The 17,355-nt window shown below is 43.1% G+C and overlaps 1 protein-coding gene across 1 annotated transcript in view; it reads left to right on the top strand.

Moving 5' to 3' along the window:
- Positions 1 to 16,716, top strand: part of GAD1 (glutamate decarboxylase 1) — a 39,348-nt gene extending 22,632 nt beyond the window's left edge. Inside the window, exons 6-16 of the mRNA XM_060106046.1 lie at positions 19 to 131; positions 1,273 to 1,388; positions 1,465 to 1,544; positions 1,769 to 1,823; positions 3,095 to 3,211; positions 4,408 to 4,472; positions 9,449 to 9,527; positions 10,859 to 11,008; positions 13,085 to 13,192; positions 14,890 to 14,979; positions 16,543 to 16,716. Of these exons, the coding sequence (XP_059962029.1) occupies positions 19 to 131; positions 1,273 to 1,388; positions 1,465 to 1,544; positions 1,769 to 1,823; positions 3,095 to 3,211; positions 4,408 to 4,472; positions 9,449 to 9,527; positions 10,859 to 11,008; positions 13,085 to 13,192; positions 14,890 to 14,979; positions 16,543 to 16,716 (1,147 nt within the window). The remainder of the gene's footprint in view (positions 1 to 18; positions 132 to 1,272; positions 1,389 to 1,464; positions 1,545 to 1,768; positions 1,824 to 3,094; positions 3,212 to 4,407; positions 4,473 to 9,448; positions 9,528 to 10,858; positions 11,009 to 13,084; positions 13,193 to 14,889; positions 14,980 to 16,542) is intronic.
- Positions 16,717 to 17,355: the final 639 nt, after the last annotated feature.

Here is a 17,355-nt window from a genome sequence, read left to right on the forward strand (position 1 = left end):
TTCTCACCACCTTTCCAGGTTTACATATGAAATTGCACCAGTGTTTGTCCTCATGGAGCAAATAACACTTAAGAAGATGAGAGAGATAGTTGGATGGTCAAGTAAAGATGGTGATGGGATATTTTCTCCTGGTAGGTTTCTGTTCTCTTTCCCCAGCTCTCCTCAAGGTTTGCAGTATGGATCCTTGGGATCCATGAGAACACTAAACACAAAGTGAGTTTTTAGAAGAATAACAATTTTTTCAATAGTCCTGCCTCTTACCTTTGTCAGAGTGAAGGCTAGCAAGAGTGCTACATTCTATGTGTACTAACCAACAAAGGCTGTGCCTAAACCTGTACTCACTGACAAAGGCTGTGTCTAAATCATGCTAAACAACTCTGGTCTGTCAATAGCAGTTTGATTAAGCTGGGGAGCAGAGAATCAAGATTATCAGTGGACAGATCAATTTTGGCCAAAATAGTGTATCTACTTTAAGTAATCTCTAGTTCAATATAGATACAATAAGAATCTTTAAAACAAGGACAGATAATCTTGTAGAAAGGGGGGAGTTTGGAGTGGTGTCAGAGACAGTGTGATTGTGTACAAAGGGAAGAGAAAAAAAATTGCAATTGTTCAGGCAATTGAATCAGTCCATGAATTTGCCTGTTTGTCAGGTAACTGATGCAAACATGACTCGTTTGTGTTGGCCAGACATACCTGGTTACCTCAGTTCTCCTTGCATCTTGATTTAAGTAAACACGAGTTTGGTTTTATTTTAATACACTTGGAGTTCTTCTAAATGACTCAATAACTCAGTTGGGCTGTTCTTTGAGGAGAGTATCCAGGCAATGTCACTGTTTCCTTCCATAGGCTCTATTGCTCTCTCTTTCTCTGTCTTTCTGACTCAGAGAAAAGATTCATCTTTGTTCAGCAAATAGATTGAGCAGAAAATGGAAGCAGGAGGGTTGTAACTCACCGACCTCTTTGCAGCCGCTGCTTCTGCCACTCCTTATATTCCTGTCTAGGCTTCGAGGTGGGACAGGCATCAGAGTACGTGAATCACCTCCAGCCAAATTGCCTAAATGGCTTTGGTAATAGGTGTGATTATTTGTATTTCCAGGGCAAAGGGGCCAGAGGGAAGCCCTGGCAATAGGGAAGCCAGCAAAACCTATCACGACATTGTCCTTCCCCTTTCTGACCTCCCCTGTCTCTTGAGACACCACGTCAGCCTTTGTTGTTAGAAACAGTAATGAGGGAGTCCCAACAGCTCCCAATGTGTCTGCTTGCCGATAGGGGGAGCCATATCCAACATGTACAGCATCATGGCGGCTCGCTACAAGTACTTCCCGGAAGTTAAGACAAAGGGCATGGCGGCCGTACCCAAGCTGGTCCTTTTCACCTCAGAACACGTGAGTTGGGTGCTCTTGCTCATGGATTGTGGTGTTTTCCAAGGGACTAACATCTAACCTCCAGCCTCTGTTGCAGAGTCACTATTCCATAAAGAAAGCTGGGGCTGCACTTGGCTTTGGAACTGACAATGTGATTTTGATAAAGTGCAATGAAAGGTAGGCAAGGGAGAGTGAATATTAGGTTCTTGATGTATTAAATGTGCTCATCTGTTAAATTTGTTTTATTGTGCTTAAGGACTGACTCAGTACAGTGTGCCAAGCTGCTAATGGTCTGTTGAAAATATCTGATTAAATTACTTTTTGCTGCTGTTGAAGTTTTTTTCCATGTGCAATCTCACTGATTGTTCCTTTTAATTTCTCTCCTTTTACAATAATCACAGGGGGAAGATAATTCCAGCTGATTTAGAGGCAAAAATTCTTGAAGCCAAGCAAAAGGTAGGTACGCTATGGTGCATCTAAACTCTGGTGAATATAGATTTTTTAAAATACCTTCTTTCTGCCCTAGACAATAAAAGTGTTTGATAATATAAGAGATAATTTTATTGTGTTTCTAAAATTCTTTTCTCAGATGTTTGCTTATTTTCAACTTGTGTGATGACATGGCTTTAAAGCTGTGTCTACACAATATCAATTTTTTTTGAAAAGTGGAAAATTCAGTCATTAAACCACTTGTTCTGTCTTCACTGTGCCAAATGACTAGTTCGATGTACTTCAATAAATCCACTATCTGCGTCTCATGAAGATGCAGCCTAATTGAGGTTTTTACTTGCTACTTGTTAGGTATAATCTCATTTTAACAAGTATCATTTAAGGTTAGGATTCTATTTAGCAAATTGCTTGCATGCCCTGGCAGTTGGCCCATGATACTTGGTGAATCCAGCCTCAGTAAATTCTCTTAAACAGAAAAATCGCATAGAACAGATATATGCACGAGGCACTGCCAAGTAGCTGTCAGGCCATTTACCAACTCGTTGTTTTGGTTACATTCTTGTACCTCCTTCTCTAACTATGGTTGTTTGCCGGGTCTCAGCAGAGGAGACGGATAGAAATGTCACTAGGACTGAGCAAGGGGCAGAGGGGGTGCTCCTAGAACTCATAGACTTCCCCAACCCTGTCTGAGCTCTATTACTTCACTTTCTCATTTATTTCTTGTTCACACCAAAATTTTACTGTATCTACTCTTAGGGAAACGGTGTATAGACCTGTTTTCAATAACCAAACAATGCTTCAGTATTATTATTACCTCAATACACTTAGAACAGCACAGCTTCTAAAATGTAGAATGTCCAGATGACACTCAGATACCTGCCCATCACTCCACTTATTACTCTTTCCTGCTTTATTGTTTGCCATAGAACTTATCACTACTAAACATGCTATTTATTTTGCTTATTTAATTTTGTTGACTGTCAGTCACTCCCCAGGAGAATGCAAACTCCACAAGGACAGAAATATTCATCTTTTGTGCTCACTGCTGTATTCCCAGCATCCACAACAGGGCCTGGCACATGAAAGTCATCAAAAATATTTGTTGAATAAATGAAGGAATGAGTGAATGAGCTAACAGAGAATAGTCCCAGATATAGTATCTGATAACACACCAGCTTAGCTGATCTCTGCTGGAAATAAATGCTACAGTAATTCTTCTTCATGTGGAAAGGAGGAAGGTTAGAAAGACTAATCAGCTTGTCCCTCTTACCTTATAGGGATACATTCCTCTGTATGTCAATGCAACTGCCGGCACGACTGTTTATGGCGCTTTTGATCCCATACAGGAGATTGCAGATATATGTGAGAAATACAACCTCTGGCTACATGTCGATGTAAGTGCTGTAACTCAGAGTGGCCTGGTCCCGTCGGGGGGTGGAAGCAGCTCTGCTTTATAATTTGTCTCCAGCTTCTCCCATTGCCTCTCTCCCCACTACATTTCTCTGGCCCCTAACAGGCCATTCATGACAGGTGCACACCACACACCTGTCCGTCCTCTGGGCTCACCCAGTCCTTACTGGCCAATTGCTGTCATCTGTGATTCATCCTAGAATTTCATCTCTGTCACTTTCCCGGAAAGCTTTTGTCTGAACAAATGTCTAAGAGTGAAGGACAACTGATTTCAGAGGGAAAAGATGTAAGATACAACGTATAGAAAGTGGCCATGAGTCTGAATCTGGGCACTCAGCTATCTGCCTTCAGTCCAGCCATCTATGACACTTTTCTTCCAAAAAAAAAAAAAAAAAAAAGGAAGGAGAAAGGAAGAAAAGAAGAAAGAAAGAAGTGCATATCTGGTACATGTAAGAAAAATAAGGCAGTATATGGAAGGTGTTATCAATTAAGATATTTAGTTCCAAATTTTCCTAGGAACATAAGAGGTACATTTTCACACGTGTGACTGGGTGTGTTTTTCCTTTTCCTCTCTCCATTCTCTATGGGTTTAACTTCTCACAACTAGACAGTGGGGTGATCTGCCCTGCTATTGGACAAATGATAACAAAGGCTGTTCTTGTGTCACATGGTGTCCCAAGATACTCGATCACGATGCATCAGGGGATGCATAAAAATGTCTTGCTATTGCAGGAGTGGTTGTGGGACCTCCAAGCCTACCAGGGCTGCTGCCTTGTGAGTTTTTTTCAGGAGCCCTTAGAATTCTCTGGGCAGAATCAGACGGCAGTCCCTAGTCCTTTGTGTTGCTCCCGGAGCTCCGCCCCTCGTCTCCTCAAGTGTCCCTGGCTTTCCAGAGCACTTTGGGCCTTGGGTCTCAGCACCACATGCTCAGCTCCTATTTACCTGTATCACTTGCACTGTGACTCTGACGTTAACCAGGAGGAACTTTTGAGGAAGTGATAAACGATGAATAAGCACAACTACCCCTGGTGGAACGATCAGCGTGGGTTCCATTTGTCAGAGAAGCTTACGCTTTTCACTGTTTACATTCTCGCTCATGTTTCGCTAGAGATGTGAAGTGACCGGGCATGGACTCCTCAGCGCCACCTCCCTCTCCCTCTCTTTTTCTCTGTCCTCACAGGCTGCCTGGGGTGGCGGGCTGCTCATGTCTCAGAAGCACCGCCATAAACTCAGCGGCATAGAAAGGTAAGGGCTGAGCACGGGGCCTCCCTCCGTTCAGGCCATGCAACATGCTGTGCCGCTGAGTCCCTAATGTCCCTGCCCTGACTCCCAACGTCTTATTCACTCTAAGCTCACTTTTGTTCAGTAGGCACTTATTGAGCACTTATTGTATGTCAGGCACTGGGAAATCAAAGATGATGGATTTCCCAGTCAAATGAGTTCTCGCCTCAATTCACGATTTGGAAAGAGAAAAAGACAAGTATGCAGATAGTTACCACACCATGTGATATGCTCAACAATAGATGTGATCGCAAGGTGCCGGGGTAGGAGAGAAGAGAGACTTACCAGTGTGGGGATTTGGAGGCTAAATGGGAGTTTGTCAAGGGCACAGAAAGGGGCGCTGATTTATTTCATTCTTTTTTGTCACTAAGCTGATGTTTCCCATTAAGCTGGGAAAAGGGTAAGACACTCAGCTTACCTAACTTGTCTCATAAACAGAGATATTTCATCTGCCAAGCCATGCTATTTTAGACAGGGTAGTTGGAGGCCTTTCTGAGGAGGAGGCGTTTCAGCAGATACTGGGATAAAGGGAGAGAGGAAGCATGAATACAAGGAAGAGTGTTCCAAGCGGTGGGAAGGGCAAATGCAAAGACCCTGAGGTAGGACTGTTCTTGGCAAGTTGGAGGAAGGACTGTCACCGAGACCATTGTGGCTGGAGCAGTGAGAGCAGTAAGAGCAGACCAAGGGTGGAGAAGTGGACGGGGAGCAGGCGTCAGGGAAAGCGCTCAGTGGCTTCAGTGTTTGTTACCTCTCCTGTGCCTCTTCCCTTGCATTTCAGGGGTTTTTTTGTTTGTTTGTTTTTTGTTTTTTTTTGCGGTACGCGGGCCTCTCACTGTTGTGGCCTCTCCCATTGCGGAGCACAGGCTCCGGATGCGCAGGCTCAGCGGCCACGGCTCATGGGCCGAGCCGCTCCGCGGCATGTGGGATCTTCCCAGACCAGGGCACGAACCCGTGTCCCCTGCATCGCCAGGTGGACTCTCAACCACTGCGCCGCCAGGGAAGCCCGCATTTCAGTTTTGAAAGGCCAGTATCGAAGCGAATGAGACTGACTCATTGAAGCATAGTTATATGACCCTTAACTTGGAGGACAAGATCTTAAATGTAGATAAGCCAGTCCAGCTGTACTTTAGATTTCTCAGGCAATTTCCATTTTCCATCTTTGAGTCAAGGAAAACTTGAAACATTTTGCACTAGACTTTTTCTTTTCTAACATTTTAAAGTACATATGTCTTCTGAAGGAAATTGAATCCACGTCATGTCTCATTACTTTCCACCTGTAGCACCAAAGAATCATTTACTTCAGACCTTTAGGACATTCAAAAAACATTTAAGACATTTTGTGAGATCTACGTATAACTGATTTTTTTAAACTTATTTATTTATTTAATTTTTTGGGTCTGCGTTGGATCTTCGTTGCGGTGTGCGGGCTTCTCACTGCAGTGGCTTCTCTTGTTGCAGAGCACGGGCTCTAAGCACGCGGGCTTCAGTAGCTGTGGCACGCAGGCTCAGTAGTTGTGGCTCACAGGCTCTAGACCACAGACTCAGTATTTGTGGTGCATGGGCTTAGTTGCTCTGCGGCATGTGGGATCTTCCCGGACCAGGGCTCGAACCCGTGTCCCCCGCATCGGCAGGCAGATTCTTAACCACTGCTCCACCAGGGAAGTCCCTATGTGTAATTGTTTAATGATTCGGTGAATGATAGCAGTGAGAAAATGGATTAAATTCACTACCTTCTAAATAAGGCTTGACACTGTTTTTTTTTAAATAAATTTATTTATTTTTGGCTGTGCTGGGTCTTGGTTGCCGTGCATGGGCTTCTCATCGCAGTGGCTTCTCTTGCTGTGGAGCACAGGCTCTAGGCACGCAGGCTTCAGTAGTTGTGGCTCGCGGGCTCTAGAGCGCAACTCAGTAGTTGTGGCACACAGGCTTAGTTGCTCTGCAGCATGTGGGATCTTCCTGGACCAGGGATTGAACTCGTGTCCCCTGCATTGGCAGGCAGATTCTTTTTTTTTTATTATTTTTATTTTTATTTTTATTTTTGCTTTATAACAAATTTAATCAGTTATACATATACATATGTTCCCATATCCCCTCCCTTTTGCGTCTCCCTCCCACCCTCCCTATCCCACCCCTCCAGGTGGTCACAAAGCACCGAGCTGATCTCCCTGTGCTATGCGGCTGCTTCCCACTAGCTATCTACCTTATGTTTGGTAGTGTATATATGTCCATGCCACTCTTTCACTTTGTCACAGCTTACCCTTCCCCCTCCCCATATCCTCAAGTCCATGCTCTAGTAGGTCTGTGTCTTTATTCCTGTCTTACCCCTATGTTCTTCATGACATTTTTTTTCTTAAATTCCATATATATGTGTCAGCATACAGTATTTGTCTTTCTCTTTCTGACTTACTTCACTCTGTATGACAGACTCTAGGTCCATCCACCTCATTACAAATAGCTCAATTTCATTTATTTTTATGGCTGAGTAATATTCCATTGTATATATGTGCCACATCTTCTTTACCCATTCATCCGATGATGGACACTTAGGTTGTTTCCATCTCCGGGCTATTGTAAATAGGGCTGCTATGAACATTTTGGTACATGTCTCTTTTTGAATTATGGTTTTCTCAGGGTATATGCCCAGTAGTGGGATTGCTGGGTCATATGGTAGTTCTATTTGTAGTTTTTTAAGGAACCTCCATACCGTTCTCCATAGTGGCTGTACCAATTCACATTCCCACCAGCAGTGCAAGCATGTTCCCTTTTCTCCACACCCTCTCCAGCATTTATTGTTTCTAGATTTTTTGATGATGGCCATTCTGACTGGTGTGAGATGATATCTCATTGTAGTTTTTTTTTTTTTTTTTTTGCGGTATGCGGGCCTCTCACTGTTGTGGCCTCCCCCGTTGCGGAGCACAGGCTCCGGACGCGCAGGCTCCGGACGCGCAGGCTCAGCGGCCATGGCTCACGGGCCCAGCCGCTCCGCGGCATATGGGATCCTCCCAGACCGGGGCACGAACCCGTATCCCCTGCATCGGCAGGCGGACTCTCAACCACTTGCGCCACCAGGGAGGCCCTCATTGTAGTTTTGATTTGCATTTCTCTAATGAGTAAAGATGTTGAGCATTCTTTCATGTGTTTGTTGGCAGTCTGTATATCTTCTGTGGAGAAATGTCTAGGTCTTCTGCCCATTTTTGGATTGGGTTGTTTGTTTTTTTTGTTATTGAGCTGCATGAGCTGCTTATAAATTTTGGAGATTAATCCTTTGTCAGTTGCTTCATTTGCAAATATTTTCTCCCATGCTGAGGGTTGTCTTTTGGTCTTGTTTATGGTTTCCTTTGCTGTGCAAAAGCTTTTAAGTTTCATTAGGTCCCATGTGTTTATTTTTGTCTTTATTTCCATTTCTCTAGGAGGTGGGTCAAAAAGGATCTTGCTTGATTTATGTCATAGAGTGTTCTAGGCAGGCAGATTCTTAATCACTGCACCACCAGGGAAGTCCGACACTGATGTTTTTTAATGAGATAAACATTTAGTCAACTTTTCTTAGAACTTTTCAGTCTCTTTCATAAAGGTTTTCTTTATTATGCACATGGGGGAAAGTACATCAAGCCGTTCTTTCTTCTCCTTGATGTATCTGTAGGGAGGAAGGTGATCTCCGCGTCTTACTCTTCCGCCATCTTCCCCTCTCTCCTATTCTCCTTGAGATACAGTGTACGCCTGTGGTCATGTATACACTAAATTATTTTCCCTCTTATGCATCTAAGCAAGATGAAGAGGTTAAAAATTCGCAACAGGAATTTAGCTCCAGGGAGAGCAGAGGCAGTATAATTCCGAGCCAGTTGCTATGTCTGGGGAAAACATCCTTCACAGGTATTAAAGCATAGAGCCCAGCTGTGGGCTAGGCCATTGGAAAGGAGCTACCTAAGCTTTAATCATCATACATTACACGTAGTTGTTTCCGTAGTGTCCTAGCTAGTGTGCTCCTTAACCATTTAATTGTGTCTGACGGAGTGTTGTGGTTGCTAGGAGACCATGCTTGTTAAGCTATCATTGCAGCCTAAACAGGCAAGATTATGTTTATTTAGCATTTAAACAATGCTGCTAAGTAGCCAAAGTCTAGAATTGTCCAACTGATCCTTGCTTTTATGTGTCAGTCTTCATACTACCTTATAAGCAGGTAGGTCAGCATCACCAGTCCAATTTATTAGTAAGAATGGGAAGGCAGAAAGAAGCTGAGTCTGTAGCCTAGAGGGAGGCAGTCTAGTGGAGAGGATATGAACACTGGCTCGACAGTTAGACTCCCTGAACTTGAATCTTGGCTCCAGCACTTCCCAGCTGTGTGACTTTGGGTGATGTATTGAACCCTTTTGTGCCTCAGTCTCTCCATCTAAAATAGGGGTGATAATAGTCCCTATATGATAGGATTGTTGTAAGATTAAGTATTCAAGCGTGGTTATTAGCATTATATATTTACTAACTCATTTTATCCTTTATTCAATTCCTTGAGGCAGATACTGTTCTCCCCACTTTATGGACAGGAAAACTGAGGCTCAAAGGAGTTATGTAACTTGCCCAAACTAGCAAATGTCAGAACCAGGTTTCAGACTTGGGTACTCTGGCTCCAAAGCTTGAGCTCTTAACCATGACACCGCACTGATAAAATGCCTGTAACACTCTTAGAACAATAGGATACATAATAAATGCTGTGCGTAAATGTTAGGTAGTATTAATAGCAGTTATTTAGAAGAGGCAGTCTGCCACTTAGTACTCTGAGACTGCCTGCAAAATATTTGTTTACCACTTGATTAGTCAGTTTAGGGGACGAGGTGTCAAAAACTTGTCTTGACTTGAGTTGCAGTGGGTGATGTTTTCCTCAAGAGGACGGTTGCCTCTTGCTGACTCCTGCACCTCCTCCTCAGAGCATCATGTGTTTCTTTCAGGGCCAACTCAGTCACCTGGAATCCTCACAAGATGATGGGCGTGCTGTTGCAGTGCTCCGCCATCCTGGTCAAGGAAAAGGTCTGCCCTTCGAGCTGGTGGCCTGCACACCCTTTAGAAGGCACAAAAAGAGAAAAGCATGGGTTTTTGTTTTTGTGTTTTTGCGGTACGCGGGCCTCTCACTGTTGTGGCCTCTCCCGTTGCGGAGCATAGGCTCCGGACGCGCAGGCTCAGCGGCCATGGCTCAGGGGCCCAGCCGCTCCACGGCATGTGGGATCTTCCCGGACCGGGGCACGAACCCGTGTCCACTGCATCGGCAGGCGGACTCTCAACCACTGCGCCACCAGGGAAGCCCTGCATGGGGTTTTTTTTACAGTACTGGCTGAGGAACTCACAAGATTGACAGCCCCACTGGGCCTGCCATGGCTGTTCTTTCCCACCTGCATATGTGAGCCTTCGGCTAACCCAGCATATCCTGTTGGCTCCTGCTCCGAACTGTCCTTCTTCCTTGTTCAGCCCCCAGGGCCCTGCCAGTGATAGAAACTACAAGGGCATTATTTGAGTTTGTGGTCCCAAGAGCTGAAACAAGTTATTTGGAACCACAACTACAAATGTCAACTTAGGGCAACAAGGAATGTTGACCAAAAAGCTTCTGTAAATGGAGATAGTTGTGTAACTTGCCCAAGTTAGCAAACGTCAGCCAGATTTCAGACTTGGATACCCTGGCTCCAAAGCTTGAGCTCTTAACCATGTCACCGCACTGATAAAATGCCAGTAAGGCACTTAGAACAATAGGTAGTATATTCTTTTCCTAAGAATCTAATAGGACCCTGGCCCGGAGGGCCTTTTTCCTCCAGTAAAACTGTTGCACAATGAGGCGTCCTCAAAAACCTGTCACCAACCTGTGGGGGCCAGTACCTGTACAAACTTTTTACTCCACTCCTAAGTAGAGCGCCTGTTAACTTCATAGGAGCTCCCGGAAAGGATTGGAACACTTTTTTAGGGTGTGCTTTGGCGGAGGAAAATTCTTCCATGCATGAAACTGTCCCACCCTCTACAGGAAGTTTATATCCCCAACCCCTGCTGACTGAATGCCATAGCACTTCCAGTCTGTGAAATAACCTAAAACACCCATGCACATTTCCAGATGCTCCGTAGAGGGACAGTAGGGTGGGCCCTTGTTGTTGGCATCTGAGACAAAAGATCGTTTTCCAATCAGAGTGATAGAGGAGAAGGGGCAAAGGTTTTTCCAAGGGTAGTTTTGGAGAAGGACATCAGAACAAGTGCACGGCCTCATGAGACGTTAGAAGAAAGATTGTATGTGACCCTAAGTCCGACCTGCCCTGTTTCAAAACCATCCACACCTCTGCCCTGTGAATACAGATGCACGACTGTCTTGATTTCCATTACAGGGTATCCTCCAAGGATGCAACCAGATGTGTGCGGGGTACCTCTTCCAGCCAGACAAGCAGTATGACGTCTCCTACGACACTGGGGATAAAGCCATTCAGTGTGGCCGCCATGTGGACATCTTCAAGTTCTGGCTGATGTGGAAAGCAAAGGTACGAAGGAGGGCATTCAGGAAATAGAGCAGAAATGTAATTTGCACAGGCTATCTGGCAAAAGAGAGGCAAAGGTATATCCCAGATAATTCATTATGTGCGAAGTCAATATCTAGATAATTGAATTAACTGTATTTTCTTTGCAAATGAAATCACTTTATCCCTTATGTCAAATTCTCTCTCCTTCCATTCAGTCTCCTCAATTTGAATTAGCATGACTTTTCTTATAACTTTCTCTTATAAGCACTAAAAATTTTGCCAAGATAAGGACTTCCACAGCAGTCCTTAGGGATGCTGAAATTATTTAGTGCAGATGTAGAGAAAGAGATAAAGATAAAATTACTACATTTTGTGCAGAACCCTGAGTTCCTTTATATGGCCTCAAATCATGGGATATATATGACAGTTTTAAGTTGTATTTAAATAATGGCTTTCCCATTATTTGTACTTCTATACTCTCTTCTAGAAAATGCATACTTTATTCTAAGAAATCCTAGACTGAGCCATGCTATGTCTGCATTCATCAGTCTTTCAGGATGCATTTCTATGTCTAGAAAAAAAGCAAACTACTAGAATTTCCCCCAGTGGGGGTGAGGGAGAGGAATACCATGGGACTATTTATTTCAAAAGTATTTGTATGCAATCAAGTAAGGGCAGTTTTTATTTCACAGCTTTATACTGCAACCATCGTTTTATTTTTCTACTGTTAAAGTAATTTTAATAAATTTCCGTCTATAAGATCGGGTCACCTAATACCAAAACAAAAAAGGGTTTCCAAACGTCTAGTCCAATGCTTTTTCTGTAAGAAGAATTTGATGGGTTATTAGTTTTTTTCCTCATTAAGTTATCCTGTCTTAATATAGAAATAGTCTGAATTTGATTTCTACCACAAAGTAATCATAGGTATTTTAAGCATATAAATAGCCATAAATTGCAACAAGAGAAAGAGCCCTATCATTCAGAACTATAACCACATGGCCTGTCTCAGTAATTTGTGCCTTGGTTTTGCCTGACAATAACCGCTTGAACAGTCTGCTGGAAGTTTAGCTCAAAGAGTATTGGTTACCGAGGTGGGACCTGGTGCAGGCTTCCTTCCCAAGAAGAAAGTGGACTGGCCCGAGCACTGCTCAGCGGCAGCTGCTGCTTTGCCAGTGTTGGACTTGGCCCAGACACATTAGCAACCCACAGGCCTCGTGCATCTGCTCTCCTTGTTAACACCGACCCACTCAACACCCCCCATGCTGCCGTTACTAATCAGCCATGCTGGCTTTGGAAACTCATGCTCAGTCAGTTTGTCAATAGATGGAGCTACTGCCATCTCAGGGCACATCCTGAGACCAGTGCTTCTGTCTGCCTGCCTCTCACTAGAAAGGGGTAATACCATGCTACGTGGAAGGTAGCCTGCCTGGGAGTAAGGGGGACGTGTTTGGCCAGGACTTCCTGCTGCGGAAGGTGGGTTCTAAAGTAGTATTTCTCCAACTATCTGTGGTGAAGAACCAGCTGGGGTGTTTTTAACCGCTCATAGACCAGTACAATAAATTGGTCTTCATTAAACTCATTTATTGTACACTACAATAAATGAATTGCTAGAAAGGTGAAATAAAAAGCCATACAAAGTATGAACACCGGTTTTAAAAATGCAATTCAGTAGGCGTAAAATTACTCTGTCAATTGACCATAAAAGTTTCTTACTACTTAATCTCAAGTTTTGGACTCATCATGGACTGGTTACATTTTGTGGACTGGCCTCAGTCCATAGACAACAGTTTGGGTGGCATCATCCTAAAGCAAACCAGAAATGGGCTTCAGGCTGTGAATTACTAGCAAGAAGCTAAAAGCCCTGTTGAGAATAACTGCCCAGAGACTAGAGTGCCTTCAAAAGAGATGAGGCACACTTTATCGCATGCAGAGCTATGAGAAAGCCATACATAGTTAATGAGATGGCTCTTGCTAACCATCTCCAAGAATACTCTTATATATATTTCCGATAGACAAAGACAGCATAGCCCTCTCAATGCCATCACAGGGAAATTCAGCCTGTCACCAACAAACATGACTTTTCCTTTTTTAAAACAGGGCACGGTGGGCTTTGAAAATCAGATCAACAAATGCTTGGAGCTGGCAGAATACCTCTATGCCAAGATTAAAAACAGAGAGGAATTTGAGATGGTTTTTGATGGTGAGGTAAGTTGTCATCCTGGACTAGATGTATAGCATTTCTGGAAAATCTCTTGAAGGAAGCTCCTGAAGCTGTAGTGTCCCACATTGCCAGGAGCTGCTTCTGAATTTTCATTCTAGCACTCTTCATTTACTTCCCTCTGTGTCCATGAATGTTTCTTCCGGTAGCATTGGGATGACTTTTCCCCTTCACCTCTTCTAAAAAATATATAGTTCTCAGCCAGCCCTTCGTAGGTAAGAGGTCTTTCCTTGGCAGGTCTGAACCCTGTATAATTCTGGGGTCTTATTATGGTGTTGTACGTCCATGATAAAGTGTTCCTCAGTTCCAAGAAGCTCATAGGATGGGTCTATCCTTGTCTTCCAAGACTGGTTCTAAAATGAAGTTCTACTTTACAATAGATTCATTATGAAGAGAGCAAGATACAATTGTCTCTGCCCTGAGTTCAGATCCTCATTGCACACAGTAAGGTACTTGTCATACCAATGTTGGCTAAGTGCCTGCGGTGTGCCTTGCCCCAGGCCAGGAGCTGGATTATAGAGTAGTGACCAAAACAGGTACTGTCTCTGCCCTATTGGAGCTCGCAGTTGAATAAAGAAAGTTGGAATAGGAGCCAGTGCTGAACAAAAGGACATCCACTCATAATTTAGTGTAATAAAACACCACCTGCATTCAATTCAGTCTATTTATCAGGCACCTAAACTACTAGGAACACACTGGAGAGTCACCAAATGAGCAAAAGAGAGCCCTGAGCAGTTCAAATCAATCATACAGGGCTCATGCGTTTCACCTCTGGGACCTCACTCTCATTAAATTTACACTAATTTAAACATTCTGCTAGCAGGTTAAAACAAATGTAATGTCTCTAGACCATGAGAGGCAGGCACAGTGATGGCAGACAGCAACTAGGAAGGAAACTGAAAAACTATAGCAAGAACACAGAAGGACTTAAAAAGCATGAGAGTCTTTAGGGCAGGAACACTAAACAGTTCTAAGCATCTCAATAAGCCCTGTCTTATAGTCTAATCGAACCAGTTTTGTTTTGTTTTGTTGTGGTACGCGGGCCTCTCACTGTTGTGGCCTCTCCCGTTGCGGAGCACAGGCTCCGGACGTGCAGGCTCAGCGGCCATGGCTCACGGGCCCAGCCGCTCCACGGCATGTGGGATCTTCCCAGACTGGGGCACGAACCCGTGTCCCCTGCATCGGCAGGCGGACTCTCAACCACTGTGCCACCAGGGAAGCTCTAGATTAGAACCAGTTTTAATGCTCATTATGATAATCCTGAGTCTTCAGAGAAAGTTCAGTATTGATAGAGTAAACTCAGAATATTCAGTACCGGTAAAATTAACTATGTTTTGAGCATCTTCTATACATGAGGTACTACAAAATGGCAAGATGGATAATACCCTTTTTTAAAATGACCCAAATGTAATTTTTTTTTAACATTTCAGTGTTGAAAGGTGGGTAACTTTAGTCATCTAGAAAATGGGTTATGGGAAACAGTTCTCTTGTCAGATATGATGGGATTAACCAGGCTTTGTTCTCCCAAGTATAGAAGTAACATGAAGCCTTTTTTTTATCCTTTTTTTTTTGTCTGAGAGACTTCCGCCAAGGGTCCATAGGGGTTTGGGGACAGCTTTCTCTCAGGTTCTCACAATTTTTCTGTTTTGTTTGTATGCATGCTTGTCTGTGAAAATCTCCACAGCCTGAGCACACGAATGTCTGTTTCTGGTATATTCCACAAAGCCTCAGGGGCGTTCTGGATAGCCCTGAGAGACGGGAAAAACTACACAAGGTATGAAATCACTCCTTGTCTCATCTAACCCTCTGCAATTTCTCTGGCTAGTCAGAAGATCCTCACTCTGATGTGTCTTTCTAACGGAGGAGAAATAAAAGCTAAAGGCTTGGGGTGGTAGGGAGACATCTTGTTATAGTCTTCTTGGGTCTGAATTGTCCCCTCACTGTGGTTCAGATCAATGGGAACCTCTGGGGGACGCATCCCTGCCTTAGGTTGGTGTTCGTCATTAGAGGGGTCATATGCAGGGCAGTTGAATAATATACATATTCCTAGGAACCTTCGTATTAAACTATGTCTGTTAACATATCTTTTACTAAGTTCAAGGCTGCTCTAATGCTGATTCATTCTAGTTGTCGGTTTCTATATCTAGTTTATATATTACTTATAGTTGTTTGTATTGTACTTAATTTATATAATATTTCATTCATCTAACCATTCAGCAAATATTTGTTGAGCAGAGTCCATGTGCCAGACAGTATCCTAGGCCTGGATTATACAGAAGCCCTAAATTGCGTTGTTGCCCATGTGAATTTTTCATTTGTTTTTGATTTTGAATTTATTATCATTGTCCTATGTCCGACTTTCAAAATTCAGTTGCACAGTACTTTCTGTACGAATGTGTGATTGGGTAGACTTAAATAGTCATTAGAGGCCATCATGAAAAATAATAAATGCTGGAGAGGGTGTGGAGAAAAGGGAACCTTCCTACACTGTTTGTGGGAATGTAAATTGGTGCAGCTACTGTGGAGAACAGTATGGAGGTTGCTTAAAAAAACTAAAAATAGGGTTACTATATGATCCAGCAATCCCACTCCTGAGCATATATCCAGAGAAAATTCTAATTTGAAAAGATATGTGCACCCCAATGTTCATAGCAGCAGTATTTACAATAGCCGAGACATGGAGACAACCTAAATGTCCATAGACAGAGGAATGGATAAAGAAGATGTGGTACATATATACAATGGAATATTACTCAGCCATAAAAAAGAATGAAATAACGCCATTTGCAGCAACATGGATGGACCTAGAGATTATCGTACTAAGTCAAACAGAAAAAGATAAATATCACATGGAATGTGAATGTGGAATCTAAAAAAATGATATAAATGAACTTACAAAACAGAAACAGACTTCACAGACATTGAAAATAAATTTATGGTTACCAAAGGGGAAAGGGGATGGGGGAGGGATAAATTAGGAGTTTGGGATTAGCAGATACAAACTACTTTATATAAAATAGATAAACAACAAGGTCTTACCATATAGCACAGGGAACTACATTCAATATCCTGTAATAACCTATAATGGAAAAGAATCTGAAAAAATATATATGTGTGTATAACAGAATCACTTTGCTGTCCATCTAAAACTATCACAATGTTGTAAATCAACTGCATGTCAATTTAAAAAATTAGTCATTAGATACTAGCCAAGGAAGAAACTTGTACAAGTAACACAAAGAAAATTGCTCTTTTTTCCAACTAAGAAATGGGTTGCATTTTGAAAAAGAGCATGGTATATCACTCTTGAGTTTTGTTTTGTGTTTTCCCTCACAAGGTGGCCCCGAAAATCAAAGCCCTGATGATGGAGTCTGGCACGACCATGGTTGGCTACCAGCCTCAGGGGGACAAGGCCAACTTCTTCCGGATGGTCATCTCCAACCCAGCCGCTACCCAGTCTGATATCGACTTCCTCATTGAGGAAATAGAGAGGCTGGGCCAGGATCTGTAATTGCCGTCCATAGAACAGGAGTTTCTGGGACTTCCCTTTCCCCTCTGGTATTCTAGAACAAACTCTATATGTTGCTGAAACACATAGGCCATTTCATTGAGGGAAAACATAATATCTTGAAGAATACTGTTAAAACCTTACTTAAGCTTGTTAGAGTTAGCAGGAAATGACGTTCTTTTTCAAAAGTTGCATATTAGGAGTACAGTATATATGTACAGCTATATATACCTCTCTCTATAAATATATGTCTGTATAGTGAGTGTGGCTTAGTAATAGATCACAGCATGTCTCCCACTCCAAGAGAATTCACTTTACCTTCAGCAGTTACTGAGGGCCAAACATGCTGCAAACCAGCTTGTGCAACAACCCCAGGAAAGATGTTTTTCAAAATGCCAGGTGTCGGGGACCAAGGGAAATGCTGTTGGCAGGAGTTGACTTCATTTTCAGTATTTCTGCCGCCTGAAGTGATGATGGATGAGAAAAAGCACCACTGGCTGACAAGAGTCCCGTCCTTCCCATTAGTATCCTGTGAGGGGAAAACAGTAGCAGAGTCATTGTTTCAGGTGTACTATTGCTGTATTTTTAGAGATTAATTTGTATAGATTGTGGATGTTTCTGTTGTCTGACCTTGGGCCGGAG

This window comes from Mesoplodon densirostris, chromosome 8 (assembly GCF_025265405.1).
Source record: "Mesoplodon densirostris isolate mMesDen1 chromosome 8, mMesDen1 primary haplotype, whole genome shotgun sequence".
Lineage (NCBI taxonomy): Eukaryota > Metazoa > Chordata > Mammalia > Artiodactyla > Ziphiidae > Mesoplodon > Mesoplodon densirostris.